Source organism: Chionomys nivalis, chromosome 17 (assembly GCF_950005125.1).
Source record: "Chionomys nivalis chromosome 17, mChiNiv1.1, whole genome shotgun sequence".
In the NCBI taxonomy this organism is placed as follows: domain Eukaryota; kingdom Metazoa; phylum Chordata; class Mammalia; order Rodentia; family Cricetidae; genus Chionomys; species Chionomys nivalis.
Genome location: NC_080102.1, coordinates 58,180,171 through 58,207,752, shown reverse-complemented (window position 1 = coordinate 58,207,752; position 27,582 = coordinate 58,180,171). Strand labels below are relative to the sequence as shown.

The following is a 27,582-nucleotide window of genomic DNA, read 5'->3' as shown; positions in this document are numbered from 1 at the left end:
AGAAATCCCACAACAAATGGAAGGAAGGTCCTGCCATTGTCTTTATTAAGTGCGACATGAAGATTGTCCAGGGCCATACACTCTCCAGGGGGTGGAGCCAAAGCACAAGCCAGGAGGCCTGGCTAGACCACGGCAGTTTGTGTCTAAGCAGACTTCTGTTTAGCTGGACAAGGCTGCAGCTCACCTTCTCTGGCCCAGCTCCTCATGGATGTGAACATTCTCCCCAGAGCTACACCTTCTCTGGGGCACGCGGGGATACATCCCTCACCTTGCAGACTCCCCTGGAATACTATCCAAGGGCATAGGTAGAAGGGAGCATCCTAGTCACCCAGCTCACTACCCATCAAAGTGTCACAGCCTCTGCCCTCTAGTAATTCCGTATCGCCAACTGGTCCCCAAATGTGTTTTCAACAGAGAGAAACAAGAAAGACCCCCCAGGTCCTTACCATCTTTGTCCATGGAATGTGGGTCCGATTGCTTCTTGCCAACCTCAGCAAAGGAGCGGACAATGGGAATGAGGTTGTTCCTCCGCCTCTCATTCTGATGGTGGTGTTTCTTGAGAAGGGCTTCCCGCACTTTAACCCTCATACTGTCATTCAGGTCACTGAACAGTTCTTGCTGGTCCAGTATCAGGTCTAGGAAAGAAACATTCGCAGCAACACTCAGACGGAGAGTTCAGGAACCCAAGGGGAAGGGTATGAGGTGGCAGGAAAGGGGTATCAGGTGGCAGGGGAAGGGTATCAGGTGGCAGGGGAAGGGGCAAAAGGCAGAGACGAGCTGCTCTCCTAGGGTCACCAAGGTGGTTTCAGCTTCCTGCCTCAAGGAGCACTTAGGTTTTGTAGCTATGGACCACCGTCCTTTGCTTATTTAACAACGAGATAACAATGCGAACACATGGTTTAGGGACAGAGTGTCACTATGCTACATAGGCTGGCCATGAATTCCCGGGCTAATGTGACCCTCTGCTAAAGTGGGACTTGCCGGAGCTGGAGAGATGGCCCCATGGATGAGAACACTGACTGCTCTTACAAAGAACATGGGTTCTATTCCCAGTACCCCCATGGTGGTCATAACCATCTGTAATTCCAGTTCTAGGAGACCCAACACCTCTTATAGCCCCCAAGGGCACCAGGCATGTGGTGTACATGCACACGATATCAAACGACTCATACGTATAAAATAAAACTAATTAAAAAAATTTTAAGGTAGGACTTAATCACGGTGACTATGCCATTATGCTTAGCTCCAAACATTGCTTAGGGAACGAAGTCTCTGAGTATTTAATGCATGCCCAGAACTATACCATGGGATTTTCATCTGTCATCTTTTCAGTCCTCACTGAAACTCAAAAAGTGGACATTTTGATGTCAATTCTTTTTTAATTCTATTTTTAAATGGATGTTTTTATCTCTATTTATGTGTGTGTGCCCCATATGTGTGCAGGTACCCATGAAGACTGGAAGAGAATCATCAGCTCCCCTGTAGCTGTAGTTACACGTCGCCATGAGCCACACAATGTGGTCCTGGGAACCTAACTTGAGTCCTCTGCAGGAGGCGCAGATGCTCTTAACTTCTGAGTCAGAGTTCTTCCAAACAAGGAAACCAAGGGACGGCTGTAACAAAGTCCCCAAGCTCTCACATCTGCGAAGCTGAAGCGCCAGCGTTCGCGTTCAGCACTGGCTGACTCCAGAGCCCACCATTACCCTCTTAACTCTATTGTCCTTCCTCCACCAGCCCAGCATTGCTGGAACTGTCAGGGATGCTGCAACCTTGAGCTCCAAGGCTACTTGAAAGTGCAGCCTAAAGAAAGGTGAAATTGGGGCTGGAGAGATGGTTCAGTGCATTAGAGCATGGGCTGCTCTTCCAGAAGACATACATGCAGACAAAATACGAATATAAAATGAAATAATAAAGTTTAAAGATGTATTATTTAAATTAGTTAACTGCTCACTGAAGACAATCACCAGCATTTAAACTATCAAGGTTTGCGGAAGGTCTTACTTGGTTCTGTCATCAGGGCTCTAGATAAATGTCCAGAGCTTCAGGCCCTACACTCTACCCTTAGTTCCATTATTCTTAACCCATCTGACCTTGGAATTACATGACCACTGTCTTCTCAGTCTCCCCTATACAGAGAGGACAGCGCCGATGTCTCCCCACGCTGACTGCCGCCACAACGAGCTGTGAGCAGCTGGTCCTCCTGCCTGTTCTATGTGCTGGGACCAGAGGGGTGAGCTAGCAAGGCGGGAGTCCTGCATATTCAGCCTTTATAATGATTATTTCTTCTCTCATATTACACTCATGCTTCAAAATCTTGCACTTTGAAAGAAGAAAATTCCACGAGGGCCCTCTTCTAGCTACTGTTTTTAGCTTTTCTCTTCCTACTTAAAATTCTCAAAAGCAAACAATCCTACTTTAAGAACCACCTGCAGCTCCCTGCCAAGTGCCAAAGGATCACAAAAGTCTGTGTCTGCTCTGGGCCTTTAGGAACACAGCTCTGCCCATAACTCATTTCAGATTTCCGGCTTCCAAACTTATTGTTTGATTGATTTTATTTTGAGACGAGATCTTGCTACAAGCCCAGAGTGGTCTTGAACTTGATCTACCTGCCTTACCCTCTGAGTGCTGGCATTCCAGGTGTTAGCCACCACACATGTGGACTTGGGTTGCAGCAGTCCTGGTGGCTAACACAGGCTTGGCAGCTGGCACTGGCTGTCCCTCTCACCATCTGCACTCCTGAGCTCAGTCTCCAAGGGCGACTCGCTTCCGTCAGCCTGCTTATGCCCCCGCAGTCATCCTCAGACAGGTGGTGTTCCCCACTTCCATTTTTATCCTCAATGATCTCAACTGCCCTGGAGACTGTAAGCACCAAATGCCATGGACCGGTGTGACCTATCTCAAGTCACATCAAAGCTCTGATCATGGGAAGACATCATCTGGATGTACCCAGACCCTAAAACTTAGCAAGTACAAAAATGAAACCCATCCTCTTTCCACCCCCAGACCTGCAGATTTTCTAGTCATCCAGCCATACACTAGAATCCCGGACATTCTTCATTCAGTTCCTGCCCAAAACCGGTCTATCAAGTGATTCCCACCCCTCTACCTCCTGAGTTGTGCTGACAATCAGCCCTTGATGTATGGCCCACTGAGGGGACCCTGGCCCACTGAGGGGATCCTGGCACACTGAGGGGACCCTGACCCACTGAGGGCACCCTGACCCACTGAGGGGACCCTGGCACACTGAGGGCACCCTGACCCACTGAGGGCACCCTGACCCACTGAGGGGACCCTGGCACACTGAGGGGACCCTGGCACACTGAGGGCATCCTGGCCCACTGAGGGCACCCTGACCCACTGAGGGCACCTTGACCCACTGAGGGCATCCTGACCCACTGAGGGCACCCTGACCCACTGAGGGCACCTTGACCCACTGAGGGCATCCTGGCACACTGAGGGGATCCTGGCACACTGAGGGGACCCTGTCACACTGAGGGGACCCTGACCCACTGAGAGCACCCTGGCACACTGAGGGCACCCTGGCACACTGAGGGCACCCTGGCACACTGAGGGGATCCTGGCACACTGAGGGGATCCTGGCACACTGAAGCAGGTGGCTCTGCCAGGTCTTACCCTTCCCCCCCAGCCCCTCTGCTTTGCTTAAAAACCTTTGGGTTGCATTCCTAAAGCTGCCACCAAGGTCTCTTCCCTTAGTGTCCACCTGCTCCTCCTGAGGCTGACTCCAGAGTCCAGCAATCAGAAGAACCCTTTGACTCACCTAATTAACATGCCCAACTAAAATTAAACACTCACCCTAACACAGAGTTCTCCCATTTTACTGTTATATGCCTACGTGCCACATCTGTCTCCTCCTATCTGGAGTCAGTCCTTTGTCCCTCTGGGACAAATATTCCTGCCCCCTCTCCTTGTCCACTTTCCCATCTCCAAGAGCCCTACCTCCATCACCACTGCGTCCTAGCCCACTGTAACATGGACCCCTTCCCTCATCCACTTCCCCATCCCCCCTCAGCCCTACCTCGGTCACCACCGCGTCCTAGCCCACTGTAACACGAACCCCTTGCCTCGTCCACTTCCCCATCCCCCCTCAGCCCTACCTCGGTCACCACCGCGTCCTAGCCCACTGTAACATGGACCCAATTCACTTCTCCTAAAATTCCACCTGGAAGGTCATCTGCTGCTTCTTTTTCTGCTGAGTCAGACAGGGGCCACTTTAACTTTTCTTCCCCACTTAGAAAAGATCGCCTTAGAAACAGGTGCTTGGATGTGGTTTGTACCTAATCTGGGGTCCAGGAAGGAGCAGCCCTGTGCCAGGGGTGGCGGAGGGAAGGTCTCCTTCCTCTGCAGTGGAGCACCATCTCATCTGGTCGAATCTAACGACCTGGTTCATGTTCCCTTTAGCTCACCCTCTGTCTTTCTTACAGCTAGTTTGATCGAGTACTACCCCCAAGACTTCAGCAGGGTCTCCTCATTCTTGTTGATTATAAAATCACTAATTTTCTGAGGCTCCTCCCCTGAAAAACAGGGCACAAACTTTCTGGGGTACTTCACGGGCATTTAGACACATAGTCAGAAGTCGATGAAATACAGATGTGACCCACTTGGTCTAGGAGTGGAGTCGTGTAAGGAAGATAAAAGCGCTCTGGGAAAACTCCCAGAAACCATGAGTGTTGGGACCTCAGTTTCTTCAAAAACACCCAACTATTCTGGGATGTGCTTTTGTGCCCCTTCCAGGTGTATTGATTGGACAGGAGTAAGTTTATTCTTTACGACTGGCTACTGTTTGTATGAGGTGTTTTGATTGGACAGGGTGAATCCACTCTTTCTGACTGGCTACTGTTTTTATAAGCCTCTACAGAGAACATGTTTTTGCCAATTGCCAAGGGCAACTTGCCCACTACCTGAGACCTGCCCGTGGCGCTGCACTCAGGGTGTGAACTGCACTTTCGGGCTCCGTTCTTGCAGGTTCCACTATCTCTAGACGGGTGAACGTGACTCTAACTCTGAACTCACTTTTTTTAAAAAAAAAAATTCAACTTCCCCCACAGTTGGGAGTACAACTGGGGCACCGCCTTCGGAAAGAGTTCACACAGGAGTCCATCAGTACTGACCTCCATCCCCTGGGGACCCCAAAAGTCCTTAGAGAGGCATGATTATTTAGACACTTGGAATGGAGAAATCTTTAACCTGTCTAGAGGAATGGAGTCAATCTGAGGGGAAGTGTTCCACATGCCATCTGGTAGTCTCCAAAGCTGCGCCCCAAACACAGTATCTTAAAGTCTGTTCATATTAGAAAACCCCACCAGACAGGTCTACCCTGCATGCCTTGCTGAAGTGTGGGAATGCTATGCCTGCATATCTGTTCTAGATGACATATTTTATACTGCTAAATCTTTAATTTTTTTTTGTAGTTTTTATGATTGTCACAATTATTAGTGTGCACGTGTGTGTGATGAAGGCGTGCGCCATGGGGTCTCCGTGGAGGACAGAGGACAACTTTCCTAAGTCACTTCTTCCGTCATGAGTTCCTGGGTGGGACTCAAGTTGTCCAGCAAGTATTTTTACTAACTGAGCCATCTGGGCAGCCCTTTAATATTCTTTCTTTCTGACTTCATTGCTCTGTCTGTTTTGCTTAAGATAAAGTATCACTGTATAGTGCAGGCCTTGAACCCGTCTTTCCCCTGCTTCAGTCCTGCCAACTTCCAGGATTACTGGTGTGCACCAGAACACCTGCCTCTTATACTTTCTATTTATACAAAATGTCTCGGCCCTTTGTTAGCCTTACCTGAAATTTCTTCTATGCTGCTTGCACGCATGTCCAGGAGGACAGAGCCGTTGATGAGGCAGCTCCTCAGCTCAAACAGACTGTGCAGAGAGAGGGTGGCCACGTAAGGCTTGCTCCAGCGTTCTCCTCCATCTTCAACATCCTCTTCAAACTTCAGCCACCTGCAGACATGGCCAATAATGAGATGCCACAGACAGAAGATGTTTTTCTTCAAGAGGACAAAATATCCCAATGGTCATAGAGAACACTAGAACACCTGGTCCAGACACAAAAATACTGGAAAAGCAAGTTGTGGCACAGTGCAAATCTTTTTTGTTTTGTTTTGTTTTTAGAGACCGGGTTTCTCTATGTATCAGCCCTTGCCGTTCTGGAACTCACGTTGTAGACCGGGCTGGCCTTGAACTCCTTTGCCTCTGTTTCCTGAGTGCTGGGACTATAGTTGAGGATCACCAATGCCCAACCTTAATCCCACTTTTATTTAAAGACAAATCTAAAATTATAAACACATATATGTATAAGACCCTACATATGTGCCTTGTTTTCTCCTGGGGACAGTAGGATTGAAGGTAACTGTAATTTTCTTCCTTTTGCTTATCTTCATTTATTTTAATTGTCTTTAGTAAGTGTGACTTTTAAAAATTTAATCTTTATCATTTGGACATATTGACAAACCACATTAATAAAAAAATAACATTTTTATCAGTGCTCTGTATGACTTTAGAAATCCACAAAGGCAGAAACACGAAAGACTAACCATCTTGTCACTTGGTATCAGACCACCTGGCCTGTCTAGCTCTCTCGGCCCCTGGAAAACGTCCACAGTAGGGCATGCATCAACGCCAGCTACATCAGTGTGAGCAGGAGCCAGGCCTCCTAGCTACCACTTCAGCCATGAAGAGTCAGGGCAGGCCTGCCATCTGCTGAGAGGTGTGCACCTGCCTGTCCCCGAGCTCCTGACCCAGCTCCTTCAGGGCCTCACCTGGCCGTCTCCTTCCACTCGGCATCCTCTCCCTCTCTCAGACAGATCTCATCCAGCTCTGTGAACAGCTCATGAGGCACATGCTCCTCGTCGTCCTCAGTGCCCAGAATGAACTGAACACGCTGAGATGGGGTGTCTAGAAAACCAACAGAGAAAGGTCTGGATGTGTATCTAGCTCCAAGTCAGAATGAAAATAGCATTCTGCCTCACAGCTTTGGGAATATATAGATGTCCTGAATACAGATTTAAAAGTTCTTTTGTTCTTAGGGAAAAGGCTAAGTGTAAACATTTAAACCAGAGAGCAGAACTATAAACTAAGACCACTTGCAAAAGTCCCATGGGAACCTAGAAATCAGTTCAGTTCCCAGCACCCACACACCAGTTCACAACTGTCTAACTCCAGTCCCAGGGATATGTCCCCTTTTCTGGCCACCAAAGGCACCGGGCAAGCATGTGGCACATAAACATACATGCAGGCAAAACACCCAAACACATAAAAATAGATTTTTTTTTTTTAGTTTTTTAGAGAGTTGACCAATTTTAAATAGCAAAGGATACTATAAGTATATAGTGTTGACTGAGGTGTTGAAATGGCAATTTCAGGAAGACATTTTTAGTTCTTAGAAGCATTCCTTCTTCCTGGGAACCCTAGCCAAGGGCTAGAATATCAAGACCACCTGCCTATGCCTCCCACATACCACCCTATCATAGACACTGGTCCTCTCTCCCCAGGGTGTTACCTCCCCTCTCCCCAGAGCGCTACCCCTCTCTCCCCAAGGTATTACCATGGGTCAAAGCTTCTAGGACCTCTTCACCCTGGCTGGTTCCTTTGCCCCGCGCTCCTCGTCTCCGGTGCTTCTGGCCATGAGTGCGGTGGTGCCGATGGCCCTGCCTGCCCAGTGGCATCCGAACCCCCACATACAGAGTTCTATGACCTGGATGAAAGCAGAAGACCTATGGTGAGAACGCCTTTCACAAAAGGAGTCTAGCGTAACTGAGAGCAAAAACATCACAGGTTTTGTGCCAGGCCCCTCTGAAATGATTAAACATCGCAGACTCCAGGAATAAAGACAGCAATCACAGAGTTGGCAGTGTCTTCCTCTGTCTTGAACATGGCTATAAACCTCACAAGGATGTGTGGCAAGGATGTGAGGAAGAACACGTGAGACTGAAGGACATGTGAAGGGCACAGCAGGTCACATATTAGAGCACGGGAATGCAGCTCAGCCTTGGTGTGTGCAAGGCTCTGGGAGGGAGTGGGGAGGAGGAGGGATGGAAGAGGGAGGGAGAATAGGAAGGGAAGGAGGGGATATGACTTACAAACTACGGATATGTGTTACTTTTTGCTATTACAAGAACAATGGGGGTGATTTTATTTAAAGAGACAATGCCTGTATGGGAACTGTGGCCGGTTTTGGCAGGAAGTGGTTAAGCATGGTCAAGGCCCCAGTCAGCCCAGCTGGGCTTAAAGTTCCCTTTCAGTACTGGATGTCTGAGGATGAACAAGCCTCTCTTGACTCAGCTTCTAAAGGAACGCTGGCACTCCTTTTTAACTCACGGGGTTATCAAGAGCAGCAAAGAAGATTAGGAAAGAAACTGCTCAAGGCCATGCCCAGCACCGCAGGCCATACCACCTAGACTGCTGCAGATGGACCTTCTACTTCAGAGGGGGCGAGGCTGGGTTTAGAGACACTAAAGACGGGCACAGAGTGGAGGACATGGAGCAGTCCCTCCTCCTGCTCCCCACTCCTCCCATACACCCCCTTTGGTTTTCAGCCTCCACCTGACTTCCCGCCAAGCCTGGAGCCCAGAATCAGAAGCTTCAGGGCTGTTCCAAAGCCTTATACTCGCAACACTGCTGTGCCCACGCTGTTCCCATGGCTCCTGGCATCTTTAGCTGGTGTCTTTGAATCCTACCTGTACCCATTCCTTCCCTTTGACTCCTTGTTTCTTGCTTTACTGAGAAGACGCAGGGCATTTCATGGCAACTCAGTCCATCACAGTCTGGCTCCTCTGCCTGGCTCGGGAGTTCTCCATTCCATGCCTCCCACTCCCCTGTCCCTCTGCCGGTATGTCTACCCTCACTCTCTCCTCAATCCAGTCCTTCCATGGCTGACCTTTGAAGACTCCCACTGGCTGTTCCCCACGTTTCCCCCTCTCCTTCCTTTCCCACCAAGAATCATGACTGGCCTCACTCCCCCCACCAAGTTCCGGCTGCATGGCCTCTGACTGTGGCTTCTGTCCCTGCCCTCTACTAAAGCTGTATGCAGTAAGGACATCAGATGGCACTTAGTCACCAAAGCTCTGTCCAGCACATCTCCCAGTTCCACAGACTTCACGGCGAGCCCAGCATGTATCCGGGGACTCCAGATGCCCGTCTTCTTTGGTGTTCTGGGTTCCTGGCTCTCTTGAGCCGCTGCCGCCGGAAACCTTCAGATGTCTCATAGCCCAAAACAAGGGTGACTCTTGACCCTTGCTCTCTCCTCTTTTTCAGTGGGACCCATTCTTTCGATTTCAAGTTCACTTCTACACGTGACTCTCCTAGCCCCTGGTTTTAAGTCTTTATATTTATTCCAGCTTGGCCTACCAGGTTGGTTTTATACAATTCTGCCTCAGTCTGGAATTATAAGTGTGTGCTACATACAGTTTCAAATCTTTTATGTTTTAATGACTGAGCCATCTCTCCAGCTTTTTCTTTTCTTTCTTTCTTTTTTTTTGCCACCACTGCCTGGCCAGCTTCAAATCTTTATCTACAGCAGTGGTTCTCAACCTTCCTAATGCTGAGACCCTTTAGTACAGTTTCCAAACCATAAAATTATTTTTGTTGCTACTTCATAACTGCAAATTTGGTACTCTTACAAATCATAATGTAAATATCTGTGTTTTCTGATGGCCTTTCATGACCCCTATGAAAAAGCTGTTTGACCCCCAAAAGGGGTCATGACCCATAGGTTGAGAACCACTGACCTACAGTGATTAATATGCCCCAAAACAAATTTAAAATTCTCTCCCTTTGAAAGTCAAGCTCATTGCAGATGTGGTATCTCACACCTAGAATCCTAGCACACAAAAGGATGAGAACGGTTGGCTAAACCTTGGAAGTCAATCAAGGACACACAGCGAGTGAGACAAGAGGGAGGCCCTGTCTCAAAACAAACAAACAAACAAACCAAAAACCTCAAACTGGAATGAGGCTCCACATTTATGTCCACAAAGCCACCGCTGTGTAGATTCCATAGTGGCTGGGAGGTGGCTCAGCCCTGAGCCGCTCTTGTTGCTCTTGCAGAGGCCCTGGGTTTCCCAGCAGCTCCACTGTGGCTCACAACTGCAATTCCAGTTCTAGAAGAGCTCATGGCCTATGCTGGCCTCTGTGGCATTGCATACACACGATGCATTGATAAACATACAGGCAAACACCCATACACAAAACAAAGTAATTTTCCTCAGCGTTACCTTAGATTCCCAGGTTCACCCTGCTGTCCCCTTCATTGTGGGTCCTTGTAGGTATAATTAAAGAGACCCACAAGAGCCCAGAATAAAGGATAACAAGTGTTTATTTATTTGAGAAAAAAATCTCACGATAAGGGTGGAGAGCCACGGTCCTCTACGGGTGCTGGAAGCTGTGACCCAAACTCTGACCACCAACCAACAGAGAGAAAGCACACTTTTCATCTGCTTAGACCTCAGACCATGCCCTAATTGGTCGATATCCAAAAGGCTATTGGCTGAATGAATTCCCACAACAGGTCCTATAGATCAGGAACATCAAGCCATTCGTGTCTCCTGCTCTGACGAAGCAGGGTCTCTTCCCTGCCCTCCACACTAACTGAACGTTACAGAGTTGTTCTCCTGGTTACAGTCATATGGTCCATCTTGTGTCCAGGACCCCTGTGCTCGATCTCAGTGTCCATCCTGTGTGTCCAGTGTCCCTGTGGTCAGTTCTCAGTGTCCATCCTGTGTGTCCAGTGTCTTTGTGGTCAGTTCTCAGTGTCCATCCTGTGTGTCCAGTGTCTTTGTGGTCAGTTCTCAGTGTCCATCCTGTGTGTCCAGTGTCCCTGTGCTTAGTTTTCAGTGTCCATCCTGTGTGTCCAAGAGAACTGTGCTCGGTTCTCCTCACTTCTTTGGATTTTCTTTCCTTTGGGTCAAGTTTACATATTTAAACATGGAAATAAACGACCCTAAAAAGGCAGGTTATCAGCTCAAGAGAGCAAAAAGGGTAGCCCTACCTCTGGCACAGAATGAACATTCTGGAGAAGAATACACCTGCATGCATTTGTAGCTTCGCCAGCACCCAATGGTTGATCTCGGCGCCCTCCGCCTTTCACAGCAGTTCATACTCTCTCTACCTGGGCCGGGCTGCTCTTCCTCAAGTGTGCTGGCACTGTCTGCACATGTACTCACCAAATTCTCGGCAAACTCACTGCCTCCTTGGCATTGTTTCTATTCTCCCCAGTGAGATGTGTGGTCACCTTCCTCCAAGCCACCCAGAGCCCCAGCTAAAGCTTTTCTTGCGCCTTTTTTTCTGTCTTGCATTACAGATGAGCAGCTGCTTACTCCCAACTGTGAACCCGTGAACTCCAAGTCCCTGCTTAGATCCCCTCCAGCACCGGTGTGGAACCACGCTCATTCTTTAGTGAGTGTCACAGTGAGTCTACTGGGGCCATCCGTGTGCGAATAATTTAGTAAAACTTGTAAGAAAGATGTTGATGTTTTTAAAAATAAGAATGCGCACACACACACATGCACTGAGAGCAGCCATAAATGAGAGACACTGGATCTTTGGGGTAGAAGAGAAAGCACGGGTTGGAGCCACCACAGAGATGCAGCTGCAGACCACACTGTGGCTGGTGCTGTTGGCCGAGCACTCACTAGGGAGCCCTAAGGGAGACTCTGCTCCTTTGGACTCCCAGGATGACTCAAGTCGATAACCACAGGAAGTCCTACATGTGGAACACACGCAAGCCTCCTTAAAGCTACAAATACGACCAAGTGGGGCTAGCTTTTCTTAAAGTGCATTAAGCGACATCAGGAGTCATACAACTAGCACTTAATCAGGAGTAATGTCCCCCAGCAATGTGACATCCTGCAGTTTTCTTTCCCAGCAGGGGAGAGCATGCCCCAGGAAGAGGTGACATCATCTGCAGATGTTGCTCAGCTGACCTCGATGGATGAGACCTGGTCCTCAAGATCCAAGAGAACTTGCCTGGGTTTATTATTCTATTCCCTCACAAAAATATTCAAACATGTCCACTTCCCAGTGGAGGATTAAAGTCCACAGGTAATTGCTAGAGGACAGTGGAGCTGCTCACAATACCCTGCGAGGCGTTGGGACAGCACGAGGAAGCAAGGTGACAAGGCCCGGAGGGTGAGGTGATACCTGTGTGTCTGCCTTGCAGTAGAGAAGGAGAAAAGATGGACTCCACCCAGTCTTTCCCACCATCAAGTCGGTTCTCAAAACTAAAGTGGGAGTGGTACCAACATGTGTCTCGGGTGCTGTGAGGGCTGACGTTATGTTTAAAGTTTAAATTACTGAGCTTAAGAGATTTATATTTTAAAAAATGCTTCTAACCTGTAAGCCCCGCTTACATACATAACTTCCTGGAATGCTGGGGGCTCTTGTTCATGTAGGACAACAAGTCACGTGTTCTCACTTCTGTAAACAAGGTTGGCTGCCCCAACTGCACAGGATGTGCTCCATCACAAGTAGATGGGAGGTACAGAGGCAGGAAGTACAGCTGGATATATGCTTGCCTCTGATTGGACGAAGGCCGGAAGTGCATAGTCTTGCAGGGTTTGCCTTTATAAAGCCCCTGGCTAAGGTAATTTGGCACAACACTCTGGAAATCCTGGATAGGGACCTGGCCAGAGTCCATCATCCCAGCCAGTATCTAATAAAGCTTGCTTCGAATATCTCAGAAATTGCGGGCACAGTCTTATTTTTGTCTGTGTGATTAACAGTACTACGGATGCAGTGGGGTCAAGATCATGATTGGGAAACCCCCAGAGACAGCTGACCCCAGCCCGCGGGAGCTCACAGACTCTAGACCAATAGCTAGGGAGCCTGCACGGGACTAACCTAGCGGTGGGTCAGAATCAGTGCCTTGCGCACGAGCTGGCTTTTTGGAACCCACTCCCTATGGTGGGATGCCTTGCTCAGTCTTGATGCAGGGGCAAGGAGCTCGCTCCTGCCTGAAATTGATATGCCAGGCTTTATTGACTCCCTAAGGGAGGCCTTACCCTATTTGGGGCAGGGGGTAAAAAAGAGGTGTGGTGGAAAGAAAGGGAGGAGAAGAGAAAGGGGAAACTGGTTGGTATGTAAAATAAATTAAAAAAAAAAAACAGTGCTACAAACAAAAGGGTAGCTGGTGTAAAGTGCTAGTCCAGTGCCCGACAACCAGAGGCCCTATACACACACACACACACACACACACACACACACACACACCAGCAGCAGCAGCAGCAGCACGCTCTCCTGCTCCCACTTTCTCCTGGCCCTTCATCCTCCTGGCCAAAATAACTTCAAGATCTTGACACGGATCTACATGACTGTCCTCTGCAGACACACACACACACACACACACGCACACATGCACACACACATAGCCTCAATCAGACTTCCCAGTTTTCCTTCACTTCCGGGGCCTGCACAAGTCTGATGTTAAAAGCCATGTTGGGAACAAGCAGGACAGAGAGGACACATCAGTGCTGTCTGAGCATGGAGAGACGCTACAGCACAGCCTTCGGTGTGCAGGGGATGTGGCAGCCAGCTCATCGTGGAGACAAGCATGGCTCCTTGTCAAAGCTGCACTGGACATGCACCTTCCTCCGGGATAAAGGCACACCACTCCTAATGAGGAGCCATGGTTGGATGGAGAAGTTAGAAGAGAGTCAGGGACAGGAACGGCTCCTCCTGCCTCCATTTCACTTGGCGTTTTTATATAACTTTGTGCGGTGAATACTGTCTTTTGCTGTTATAGTGTTATATTCCCGGTAGAAATGGGCACTGTTAGGAAAAGAAATGCCAACAGTGGAAACATGGTTTAAAAAGGTTTTACAGACAAACTCTTAAACTCCTGATATTTTCTTTTCTTTTAAATGTGTGTAGACACTTACATTCCCACGCAGTTACGAAGAGTCAGTGAACTAAGTGATCACAGTCTCAAAGAAAGCGTTCTTGCTATTGTTGATATCTGTGCTGAGCGGCCAGTACTCCATGCCTGTGTCTCACGCTGCCTACTGGGTCCCGCGCCAAGCCTATCACACAGGGGCACTCTTATCTCTGCTCTTGTTTAAGACAAGGACCAAGAGGCAAAGGAAGGTAACCGTTTTCCCCACAGGGTCCCTCAGCCAGGAACAAAGAGTCAGATGTGAACCCAGGTCTCCAGAGGAGTTTCGTTTTCCCTGGCCATGGGAGGCAGCCTCTTACCTTCCAACTCTTCCTTCTCATAGTGAATGTTGAGGGTTGTGCTGGTCCCGCCCTGATCCACCACAGCTTCCTCATCTGGTCTCTGTTTAAAAACAGATATGCAAATAGTCACAGGAATATATGTATATTCATTCTTCAATGCAAATAATCACAGAAATACACGCATATTCATTCATTCATTCAAACACTCCAAACCACAGTATATACCAAGGCTCCTCTGAGATACCTGGAGGGAACCTCACATCCCCTTGAGATGCAAATATGGCAGTCATTCTTTTTCCCAGGCTGTAACATTAAATAACTGTGCCCCAAGATCACAGACGTGGTAGAAGGGAGTTAAGACTGAGCAGCTCCATCCTCTCCAATGGCCCAGTTACACATCTGCAAAGTCAACTCCAGCAGGCACTCGCCTTGAATGGCAACTGCATCTCACTTCCAAACTAACCTAACAGCCCCCAATTTTCATGTCCTAAAGGCATACTGCAATTCTGCTTAGCAATGAAACATAGATGTGGGGGCTAGAGAGAGGGACCAGTGGTTAAGAGTGTGTAGACTCTTGCCGTCTCCAGCCTCTAACTCCAGCTCCAGGAGATCCGACACCCTCTTCTGGCCTCCGTGGGGCAACTGCACTCGTGCACACATACTCACACACGTGTACATAATCCAAAACAAAACAAGCCAGGCATGATGCACTCGGGAGGCAGAGGCCAACCTTGTCTATAGAGCAAGTTCCAGGTCAGCCAGTGTTGCATAGTGAAACTGTCTCAGAGAAGAAAGGAAAGGAAAAGAGAGGTATTTTTAAAAGACTATAGCCCCATACACAGCACAGAAACATCCACATAGTAACTGCTCAGTAAGACTCTTTTAAGATTTAATTTAACTTTATTTTATGTGCACTGGTGTTTTGCCTGCATGTCTGCCTGTGTGCAGGTGTCAGATCTTGGGGTTACAGAATATTGTGAGCTGCCATGTGGGTGCTAGGAATTGCACCCGGGTCCTCTGGAAGAGCAGCCAGAGCTCTTAACCACGGAACCATCTCTCCAGCTTCCAGAAAGTCTTTCTTAAAAGAATGCTGTGACGCAGTCCCCTCCTCCTTCACAAGGCATCGGGCCACTAAGACAAACACACTAAGTGCTACTCTGGACGTCCTTTCCCTTTCCCGGCGTGAGGCTCCAACAGGGCTACTTCACCACAGGGACACAGGCACACTCTCACTTCCACGTGGCCTGTGCACACTGCCAGGCTTGGTGCTTCCCCCAGCTCTGTAGCTCGCCAGGTTCGCCCTCCAGGTATTGCTCAGATCTCCAACTCACTCTGAAGCCCCCACGTCATCAAGCCCATCTACGCCCACCCCACAACACAATGCTGACGACAGGCAATCCAGTTCCCAGTGAGAAGATATTTTAATGAGATTAACATAGATATTCTTAGAGAAATAGAATGTCAAATGTCAATTCGTGATTAATTTGATAATTTACTTTTGTAGATATTTAAAATTACATATTATTACTACTATGAAAAATATTTAAGAGATAATATTAAGTTTTAAAAGCAAAGTGCAGAAAACTGTGATTTGCTCCATTTTAACAAAGAAAAGGGAGCTGGAACATAAACTCCTGGCTAGACTTTAGAGCACAGGGCTGGGGAGAGCTCCACCAGCCGCCACATGACCTGCACACACAGGGCAGGTGTTCACAGACACAGACACACATGAATAAAAATACATCTCTTCCAAAGGGGATTCTCAAAATAAAAAACCAAACAAGCAGATGTAAAATTGGTGGTGTGGCTATTTCAGAAGAATGATTCCAAGTCAGAGCGCACAGAGCTGGGAACCCAGCCGGCTGGGGCTGGCATTCCAACTCCAGATCAGTTCCTGGCAAAACGGAAGACAAAGAGAAACCAGGACAAAGTAGCCAATCACCCGAGCAGGACACATTCCCAAGAGACAGACAGCAGCAGCGAAGATCATAAACTGCTTTTTCCCTTTTTAGGCTTTTGAGAACAAGTCTTTCTCTGTAGCCCTGGCTGCGCCCCACGGGCTGTCTTGCTTCAGCCACCCTGAGAGCGGGATTAGTGTAAGCCACTGTGTGGAGCCCCCGAGCGGCCTGCAGTCACCACACCCTTGGTCGCAGCACTCGCACTGGGCATGGGCATCTGAGGGCACAGTGTGCTGTGCGGTGACTGACTGTGTGAACTGCTGTCATCCCCAGTGTGGCTGAGAGGGAGGACTCTCAAAGGGCTGGAAATGAGACATGACAGCAGAGACAGAAGGTAAATAAAAAGGCTACGTCTTTCTCACGTGGAACATGTCAGTGAAAACATACGACACATCCTTTGTCCATAAATAGCTTTAAATTAGTAGATATTTTTAACCTCTGTTCTTTCAAAGGCCTATAACACATAATCAACCGTAGCTCGAAGTATCATCGGCACCAAGATTATGACCCCTGAAAATATCATTCTCTACTTAAAGGAATCAGAGTTTCTTGAAAAAAAAAAAAAAAACAAACAGCTGATAGAAGGGCACAGTGGCGTCCACCTTCAAGCCCACTTCAGAAGCAGGAGCAGGAATATCTGTGACCGTTACAGGCCAGCCTGGCCCACATAGTAAGACCCTCTCAAATCAAAACAAAGATTGGCTGGCTACAGGTCTGGAACGTGTTTGAACCCTCCCGTTTCATCAGACAGTAGGAAGCAAGAAGAGCAGCAGACACACGGCCACAGGCACCAGCAGCCGCCTTGGAGGGTCCTTGCCAATCACACAGTAACCTGCGCTTCAGTGTGGATAGGACCTTCACAGTAGGTCCTACACAGAACAAATATGCTAAGATCCATGAGTCTGTGCACTGTAACATCTAACAAGAAGCATTGCCTGGCCTGTGCAGGGCCCTGGGTTCAACACACACACACACACGCACACGCACACGCACACGCTTCACACACACTTTAACTAATCAGCCGTCGTTGAAGGACAGTGCTAACAAGGCAATTCTTCACTTGGAAGGTGACAGTTTGTCTAGGCTCTTTCGACGTGTACCAGAGCAGATGAGAAAGGCTTTCATTACAGAATAAATGAAAAATATTTTAAAAAAATTTCCCAGACACCACTTGAAAACCCCTCATGGACTGCACAGGCCTTCAGTGGCTGCCAGTGTGGCAACGAGAGACAATGAGCTACTGGGGACTGCGGTATAAACTGTCCCTGAATCTGATAAAGCATCTAAACCCAAATACCAATTTACTGAGAATCCAGGGTTTTCACAGGGTTTCACAGAAAACACCACCATGGAATACAGTCAGCAACACTGCACTCTGTCCACTCAGCCGGGTGCCGTCAGCACAGCGCCATTAGCACTGGGATCGCAGACTCCTACACCATTTTCTGCTACAGAAAATTCAAGCAGGTTAAACAATAAGCCTATTGGATTTTTATTCAAACCATTAGCTGTTTCTTTTTAAAAAAAAATGTGCAGGGCCAACAAGATGGCTCAGCAGGTAAAGGCCCTCACCACCAAGCCTGACAACCTGAGCTCAATCCTTGAGACAGGACCCACACAATGGAAAGAAAACTGACTCCCCCACGTTGTCTTCTGACCTCTACATGGGCACCATGGCATGTGCGTGTGTGCACAAGCATACAAAACAAGCAGATAAAAAACGTAATTTTAAAATATATCTAGAAGCCAGGTGGTGGTGGCGCACACCTTTGACCCTAGCACTTGGGATGCTGAGGCAAGGATCAATGGGTTCCACACCAGCCTGGGCTATGCAGTACACAGCCAGACCCTGTTCAAAAGCAAGGTCTGCACAGCTATTGGGACGGCCAAGGATCCAGGACACTAGTAACAACAGACCTCCCTCTTTGCTCTTGGGGAAAAACACAGTTCTGCAGTCACACTAGAAGACAGTTTCTTCCAAAAACAAATTCTTACTTTATAAATCAGTGTTGAAAGCTACCACCCAAAACTTTATTATTATTATTATTATTATTATTATTATTATTATTTTGGTGGTAGTGGAGCACACCTTTAATCCCAGCACTCCGGAGACAAAGGCAGGCAGATCTCTGTGAGTTCAAGGCTAGCCTGGTCTATAGAGCAAGTTCCAGGACAGCCAGGACTATTACACAGAGAAACCCAGTCATAAAAAGTTTTAAATCCACACAAAAACCTGAACATAGCCGGGTGGTAGTGGCGCACGTCTTTAATCCCAGCACTTGGGAGGCAGAGGCAGGCGGATCTCTGTGAGTTCGAGGCCAGCCTGGTCTACAAAAGCTAATTCCAGGACAGGAACCAAAAAAGCTATGGAGAAACCCTGTCTCGAAAATAAAAAAAACAAAAACAAAAACAAAAAAAAACCTGAACATAGATGCATGCAGAAGTTTTATTCATAATTGTTAAAATTTAGAAACAGTCAAGATGTCCTTCTTGGTGAACAGATAAACTGTGGTACATCTAAACAATGGAGTACTGTGGGCATGAAAAAGAAATGAACTATTAAGTAATAAGAAGATAAATGCCTTATATGCATTTTATTAAGTGAAAGAAGCCAATTCAAAAGGCCATGAGGCCTGCAGACACAGGACGGTGGTGGAGAGCCGGCCTGGCGTGCATGAGGCCCTGTGCTCCATCTCTAGCACTGCACAGAGAGGAGAAAAGAAAACTGGGAAAGAATTATTAACTCTCCATAAACTCTTATCCCAGTGTGGTAGCACACTCCTGTAACCTCAGAACTCAGGAAGCCGAGGCAGGACAATCACTAGTTCTAGGGAAGTTGGGTTTGGGGTGTTTTGTTGTTGCTTTTAAGAGAGAGAGAGAGAGAGAGAGAGAGAGAGAGAGAGAGAGAGAGAGAGAAAGAAAGGGAAAGGGAAAGGAAGAAAATTCCATGTACTGAATAATTCCAGCCCTGTGATACTCAGGAAAAGACAAAGCTATGGAAACAATAAAAAAGAAGAATGTAGGGCTGGAGAGATGGCTCAGAAGTTAAGAGCACTGACTGCTCTTCCAGAGGTCCTGAGTTCAATTCCCAGAAACCACATGGTGGCTCATAGCCATCTATAATGAGATCTGGTGCCCTCTTCTGGCATGCAAGCATACATGGAAGGAATGTTGTATACAAAATAAATAAATAAATAAATAAATAAATAAATAAATAAATAAATAAATCTTTAAAAAAAAACAAAGAAGAAGAATGCACTGGTTGTGATGGCGCATATCTTTAATCCCAGCACTCAGGAGGGCAGAGGCAGACAGATCCTGTTTGTTTCTTTTTTTCTGTTTTTATTAAACTATACCTTTTTCTCCGCTCCCCTCCTTTCCACCCCCTCCCTTCTACCCTTGCCCATGACCCCCACACTCCCAATTTACTCAGGAGATCTTGTATTTTCTATTTCCCATGTAGATTAGATTCATGTAAGTCTCTTTTAGGGTCATCATTGTTGTCTAGGTTCTCTGGGGTTGTGAATTGTAGGCTGGTTTTTCTTTGCTTTATGTCTAAAGCCACTTACGAGTGAGTACATTTTATATTTGTGTTTCTGTGTCTGGGTTACCTCACTCAATGTTTTTTTCTAGATCTATCCATTTGAACTGTGAGTTCAAGGCCAGCCTGGCCTACAGAGTGAGTTCCACAACAGCCAAGGCTACAGGGAGAAACCCTGTCTGGAAACCCTCCCCCCACACCAAAAAAGAAGAGCTGGGGGAGGAGCTAAAAGGTCACACACAGAGCATTTGGGGCAGGGTAATGAGTCTGTATGGTCTAAGCATGGGGGGGGGGGCCCACGTCATCAAACATCTGTCCAAGCCTACAGAATGTCCTGCACTAAGGCATCACCCTAGTGCGGGCTATGGACTTAGCACAAAAAGCTGCTCTGCTGGGGAAGTGGATAATAAAAGAGGGCGGGCAGGGGTGGGACAGGGACAAAAGAGAATGTTCTCTACCCTCTGTTTGGTGCAAAGCCTCTAAAATCAGAACAAAAATGGGACATATGGGCCAAGTGCCAATGCGAACGGTGACGAGGACCTCGTGGTACGCGAAGACTACCTCCCTTTGGACCACGGGCTGGTGTGCTGCAGGCCTTCCAGTGTAGACACACCCAAGAATTTTCAGATGAAGCTAATGTTTCAGAGCCAAGCACGATGTTCACACTTGTAATCACAGATGAGAAAAACATGGCCGTGAGTTCAAAGCCAATCTGGGCTCTATAGTGGGAACCAGGTCTGGGAGGCTACAAAAGAAAGACCCTGGAGAGGGGTGGCAGGAAGAGGAGGAAGGAAAAGACTGAAATTGGCCTATATAGTATTTCTTTTTATTCGACACAAGGTTTCTCTGTCCTGGAACTCGCTCTATAGACCACGCTGGCCTCTATAGATCCACCTGCCTCTGCCTCCCCAGTGCAGGGATTAAAGGCCTGCCCACTGTGGCTCAGTTAATCTTCAGATGCACCTTTTAACCTCCGCACCTCCCTCAGCCCCATATGATGAACACGATTCCCAGCGCACAGCAGCTCTCCTTGCAGATAAGCTGCAGAGTCCACAGTCTTCCCTGCAGAATCATTTTCTGTTCTCTTTTGTGTGCACGAGGGGCTGGGAACCACGTTTTCCTGGAAAACACCTGACTTTACTCACATGCTCTCTGCTTACCTAGCTTAGCTGTCAGGTCCTGAGTTTGCCCTCCCTCCCGCTCTCTCTCCCTTCTTGCCTTCTTGATTTGTTTTTTAAGACAGAGTTGTAGTGGGAGCTGCAGGCTGCGTTCCTGCCACCCAGCTCCCGGTAGCCTGGCTAGCTTATGCCCCGAAATAACAACACACAAACTGTATTCTTTTAAACATTGCCTGGCCCATTATATCTAGCCTCTTCTAGGCTAATTCTCACATATTAATTTAGCCCATTTCTAATAATCTGCATAGCATCACTAGATGCGCTTACCGGGAAAGATTCAGCATGTCTGACCTGGCGGCTGGCTGCATCGCGTGTGCCCTGGGGAGCAGCTGCATGGCATCTAAGCTCACTTCCTCTTCCTCCCAGTATTTTGTTCTGTTTACTCCACCCACCTGTGTTCTAACCTATGAGGGCCAAGCAGTTTCTTTATTAATTAACCAATGACCTTCCTCCATCATAGAGTCTCAGTATGTAGCCCTGGTTAGCCTGGAATTCGGAAATCCACCTGCCTCTGCTGGGCTTAAAGGCATGTGCCACCACACTCGGCATGGAAACACACTGTCATCCTTGAGTGTCCCCTAGTGCCCAGCACAGTGGCCTACACTGAACCCAGCATGAGCCCCTGTCAGCTCCAGGACAGGTGTTACTTCCTGCCCAGGGCAATGCCCAGCACGTAACAAGTAACTTCCAATGAGCAACATTAGTTTCTGAACTTGTGTGTGTGTATGTGTTTGTGGTTTCTCTGTGTACCTTTGAAGTCTGTCCTGGAACTTGCTCTGTAGATCAGGCTAGCCTTGAATTAACAGAGTTCCACCTGCCTCTGCCTCCCAAGTTCTGGGATCAAAGATGTGCGCCACTACCACCTGGCCTACTTTCTGAACTCTTTAATGATATGTTATCATATAGTCTCTTGAAGCCAGGTATAATTTTATATGGAGGTAATTATTAATGTTGACTACCAAGCTACTATCCAGCTAGAGCTAGTCTCCAAGCTGATATTTTAATATCCAGCATCACTTATAATAGTTGGTACCATCTCAGCAGATAGCTGGCATAGCACAGAACATGGTGCCAATATGGAGAGGGAGGAAGAGAGGTAGAACTTACAGATTTCTCGAAGACTATAAATCAAGAGTGGCGGGAGGGAAGGGAAGGGACAACTGATACAAATACATTATAATCTCAAAGAATAAAATTAATTATAACAATTTAAAAAACACATCTTCAACATTATATATGTATATATACATAACTATATGTGTGTTATGTGTATGTATATGTATGTATGTATGTATGTCGTTATGTATGGAGAGAGAGTAAAGTCAACTACTGGAAAACTTCAAGCTTCCTTATGTTGGTTATCCAGAGCTGAGCTCACTCACAGATGTTCGTCCTCTTTGTCCACCAGAGGAGCAGTCACTGTCCGCATCCATTAGCAGCTGGAACACTGAAAAGGCCACACTGGAATGTGAGCGTGCGTCCTGGCTCACAAAAAGTAATGTTTAAAAAATAAAAGAAAAAATAATTATAATTATAACTAATTCACAGAAAATTAATCAGAATGGCTATCTGATTATATTCCTTTATTTATAATTTGTTGTTGAGACAGGGTCTTTCTATGTAACCCTGGATGTCCTGGAACTTGGTATGTAGACCAGACTGGCTTTGAACTCACAGAGATCTGCCTGCCTCTCAGGTACTTTTTAAGGTATGGTAATTGTTTGGAAGTTCCATGCCAAGCCCCCTCTCCGGGGAGTTGTCTCAGTCCAGATTCCAGCTCCAAGAAAGACCACCAAAAGATGACCCCTCCCCAGAGATGCTCAAGACCACTCCCACAGGATATTTAAACTGCCCCACAGACAACAAACACGTGGGTTTCTGGTCTTCCTTCCTGTCTCCTCTCTGGGGGGTTGGAATGCCACCTGGGAGCGCTGGTATCCATTAAACCCGGGCTTTCTCTAATTCGGTTTGCTCTGATTTAGATTATTGCAGCAGCAGAGAGGCCTATCAGGCTGCAAAACCTTTTCAGTTAATAAACTTGTGATGTGGCATCAATACATTTTAAAAAGCGCCCTTCAGCTGGTATTTGGAGACTGGACAGAGACAGAGAAGAAACAAGATGTGTGTTCATTCTTGATGCCAAGTCATGGGTACAGGATGATTCACTATGCAAATGTTTCTCCTTTGATACACATTTGAAATGTTGCCCAAATTTCAAGCATATGCCAAAATTGTCTGAAACTGTTAAGTTTAATAGAAAAGAAAGACTGGGCCTCCTGGTCTATGCCTGCTGCAGGGCCACCAAGGCCAGTTATATTTGCCTCTGCCACCATCACTGTCCACAGAAAGCAAGATTTACCAATGTGGAGTCCATGAATTTCTAGAATACCTGTGGATGCTTCAGAGGAGGGGGGCAGTATGTGTGCATGTACGTTTGGTGGTGTGGGGGGCTGCCCACAACTTTTACCAGAGTCTCAGAGGGCCTTGTGACTCGAGAAAGATTATATTCACAAGAAACATATTAAACACGCTTAAGAGAAAAGGAGACGGAGGGCAGGAGGGAGGGAAGTAGTGAATTGGAAAAAAAAAAACATTTAAAATAATCCTCTTTTTATATTTCCTTTGAGTGGCTCATGGATGATGCCTCCTATTAAGCCTGAATTGGAGGGTCCCAGGGAATAGTTAAGAGCTGAGGTGGCTAATTCAACTAAAGCTTTGACACTGGGATGCTGGAGAGAGAGTCAGTTGCTAAGAGCTTGCTGTTCTTATAGAGAACCAGAGTTTGCTTCCCAGCACCCAAATCAGGCAGCTTACAATCAACCACCAATAACTCCAGCTCCAGGGGATCTGACACCCTCTTCTGACCTCCACAGGCATGTGTGCTCGCAAGTGCATATGTGTGCAAGCACACAAGCACACACATACACACTCAGAGATAAATACACACGTACACATAAACAAAAATGATAATAAACTTTTTAAATTAAATCACTGACATTGCATGGCATGTCTTGAGAGATAAAGTGCTGTTTATAATCCTTAAAAAATGGTCTTTTTCAGGAGAAAGCTCCCCAAACTAGTTATCCAACACTGAGAGGTCAGCTCTGAGGGCACATATATACAGCTGACATGTGGACCGAGCAGGCTGTATTTATATACTGTGTGTGTGTTGTGTGTGTGTGTGTGTGTGCGTGCGTGCATGCATGTCTGTGTCTGTGTGTGTCTGTGTGAACAATTAAGGAAAAACAGACCATGATTTGAGAAAGAGAGCAAGAGGGTGAATGAGAAGGGTTGGAGAGAGGAAAGGAAAAGGGAGCTATGACGTAATTATATTATAATTTCAAAACATAAAAATTATTACTAAAGAAAATGAATGAAGCTGGACAGGGTGACACATCTTTAATCCCAGCACTCAGGAGGCACAGACAGGTGATCTCTAAGTTCAAGATCAACCTGGTCTACAAACTGAGTTCCAGGACAGTCACGGCTACATAGTGAGACCCTGTTTCAAGAAAAAAAATGAGTCTGATTTTGGTAAATTAAAGTCTTGCTTCCAGTAATGAACAAATAAAAAGACAAAAACAGGGCTGATTATTATTACATAATGCCCTAACTCCTAGACACAGCCAAGAAGCTGCAGGGAGAATGAAGGTTGTGGGCACAGGCCACTTAGAACCCCTTCTAAACACACAACCCCTGCTGGCTATTCTGGACTTGTGCCCAAATGAACTCCATCCCTCTTCTGGTACAAGCGTCCCAACTTTATCTCAAACACCTCTTCCATCCCCACCCCACCCCATGGAGCCAATGTTTTCAGTCTTCAGCTGCGGCACTCCCCCCAACCGTCATTCGCACCCAGAACAACATCAAGAAAGCTTTTGCTGAGTGCTTCAGAGTGAACGCCAGGTCCCTGAGGCGAGCACTCCGCACAGAGGACGTCCTCAGCCCGACCTCCTGGGTTTCTAGCCAACCAAAGAACAGGAACTAATTTCAACAGAGGCTTACTTACACCTACCAGTTTTGCTACAGATATTACATACTTAATCTTCACCATGGTCCTAAATCAAGGCAAAGTAAGATCTCACAGGAGCCGAGAGGGGTTACAAGGTTCAAGTTTGTTATTAATTATGTATTGATAGTGCCCAAAGCAAAGTGGCCATTTTTGAGTGTTCCAGAAAACTAATCATGGATTCATACCCACAGTGAGAGCAGCTTGAGATTCACATCGTCTTCCCAAGCCATCAATGCTCCAGGACCTCACATACCCAAGAGTCCTTTTGCTCAGCAGCTCTCCAGCCGTTTCCCAGCCCCTGGTCCATCTGCCTTTTCACCTGGATTCTGGCCCCTCAGTGGAAGCCTGGCCGCCGAGCCTGACCCAGCTCTCTACTTTTCTTGTGGCATGTCCAACTTTGGCTTAGAACAAAAGAAGTCAAAGAGGAGATCTTTTTGGTGGCTTTCTGAAACGTAAGAGTCGTGCAGTTCTCAAGCATGAACTCTATGGATGACAGCCATGTGCCTGCCACACGTTGAAAGGTTGGACATGCCTGAGTGCCTTCACTAACTTCCTCACTGCCCACAAACAGCGGTCCACAAGGCCTGTGGCAGGAGTTGCGAGCCATGAGCTCTCCTGTCCCTCGCACCCTCCAGCAGTTTGCTGGGAAATGAGACTCCACAGTGGCTCTGCCATTCTTCCCTTGGACCCCACGTAGAGTCGCTCCCAATTAGCACAGACTTGGAGAATAATGGCTCTTGTAGAGATGCTCATCTAATCCCCAGTGATCTGAGAGTTTGTGACTTTACCTGGCAAAAGAGAATTAAGACTACAACTAAAGGTCACATCACTGATCAACTGACCTTCCAAGAAGTCTGTTGAAAATTACATAAACTCCAAAGTAACTTCCTGTAATCAAAAGCATTGTAAAGCCAGGTGTGGTTGTAGTCCAGCACGTGGGAAACTGAAGCAGCAAGATTACAAGTTCAAGGCTAGCCTGGTCTACACAGTGAATTCTAGGCCAGACTTGGCTACACGGGGAGATCCTTTCTTTTTGAGGTTGTTGCGAAGGTTTGTTAGGTAGGAGCACTGGTTGCTTTTGCCAAGAACTTGGGTTTAGTTCTCAGCACCCACATAATTGTTCATAACCACCTGTAACTACAGTTCCAGGGAATTCAGTGCCTTCTTCTGGCCTCTGGGGTAACTGTACATACATGAAGCATCCACATGCATGCAAGGAAAACTCTTAGCCATGTAAATATTTTCCAAAATTCATCCAGAAACAAAAGAGGCAGAGAAGTAGAATCAGAGAGGAAGATTTGAGGGAAAATTTTTGGCCTTTAAGACGTGATTTCTGGCCCTGAGGTAGGAAGAAGAGAGGGAGGAAACGAAGAGCCAAAGAACATGGGCTAGTCTTAATCTAACAAGATGGGAAGGAACAAAGAGACTTTGTCCTAAGGCTTCCAGATCCACAGCCCTGGCGACAGCTTATGCTTACAAGCAAAGGCATCAGACTCCCACTGCAGAACTGTTCCCATGTAGACATAGGTTGTTTGAGACACTCTGCCTCTGGTAACGTCATGGAGGCAGTAAGAGGCTAGTGCAGTGTGTGTATCTGGACTCCCTAACGACCACAGCTAGCGTGAACTTGTTCTTACCTTATGGAAAATGACTAAGGTTCCATTATCTAAGGTGTGCTGCTGTAACCTAGCAGCGTATTTAGAGCCGACTTGCTGCTTTTCCTTGTGTTGATGACTACGGGCCCTGGTTACCCTGCCAGGGCAAACAGCACTGAGATGGGTATCTAAGGCTCCTAGGAAGTAAACGTGCAGCCTGAGCTGCCTCATTTTCTGCCCATGGCTCTGCTTGGCCCACAGCTCTCCGACAAAGCTTCCCAGCAGAGCTGGCAGAGCATGGCAGAGGGTACCCACAGGTTCTCACGCCACCCCACCTCCTAGGAGAGGACGGGGTCGGCTTGTTATTCTGCAATGAGGTGACAGGGCAAACTTCCATCTAGGATTGGCACTTTTGTTCAGTAGTGTCGAGTAAATTCTTATCATCTGCTTACCACAAACTGACCACGACCCTTGGGACAACGATCTGCTCTCCCTGGAGCCACTTGTTCATTTGTTCAGCAAACAGGTACTGTGTTCCTGTGCCAAAGTCAATGGACACTAGAAGCCACAGCTCCTTCGGGAACTCTTGTCCTGCGAGTTTGTTCCCGGTCTACCGTAAGAGACAGGGGCATGCTCTTCCAGCCGGCTGTACGCCTCAGTCATCGCCCACATGCCAGGGTTTGGCACCGTCTCCTGGCTGTTTGTTTAGCCAGAGTCTCACACAGCCCAGGCTGGCCTTGAACTGTCTATGTAGCCAACATCAATTGTGAACTTTTTTCTAGATTTATATGTATGAGTGCTTTACCTGCACGTATGTGTGTGCACTACTTGTGTGCCCAGTTTCAGAAGAAGGCATCAGAGCTCCTGGAACTGGAGTTATGATTACGAGCCACCATGTGGGTGCTGGGAATTGAACTAGGGTACTCTGCAAGAGCAACAAGTGTTTTTAACTGTTGATTCATCTTTTTTTAAGTATTACCCCATGTGTGTGTGTGTGTGTGTGTGTGTGTTTGTGCACGTATGTATAGTGTAGGCAGGCATGTGCTGCCATGGTGTACCTATCAAGGTCAGAGGACAATTCTGTTGAGTCTGTCTTTTCCTACCTTTA

The 27,582-nt window shown here is 47.3% G+C and overlaps 1 protein-coding gene across 1 annotated transcript in view; it reads right to left on the bottom strand.

The window, feature by feature from the left end:
- Slc4a8 (solute carrier family 4 member 8) overlaps window positions 1-27,582 on the bottom strand; it is a 69,807-nt gene that overhangs the window by 37,640 nt on the left and 4,585 nt on the right. Inside the window, exons 2-6 of the mRNA XM_057792454.1 lie at window positions 14,209-14,290; window positions 7,568-7,717; window positions 6,783-6,918; window positions 5,804-5,964; window positions 447-635 (exon numbers count right to left, since the gene is read on the bottom strand). Coding sequence (XP_057648437.1) covers window positions 447-635; window positions 5,804-5,964; window positions 6,783-6,918; window positions 7,568-7,717; window positions 14,209-14,290 — 718 coding nt within the window. The remainder of the gene's footprint in view (window positions 1-446; window positions 636-5,803; window positions 5,965-6,782; window positions 6,919-7,567; window positions 7,718-14,208; window positions 14,291-27,582) is intronic.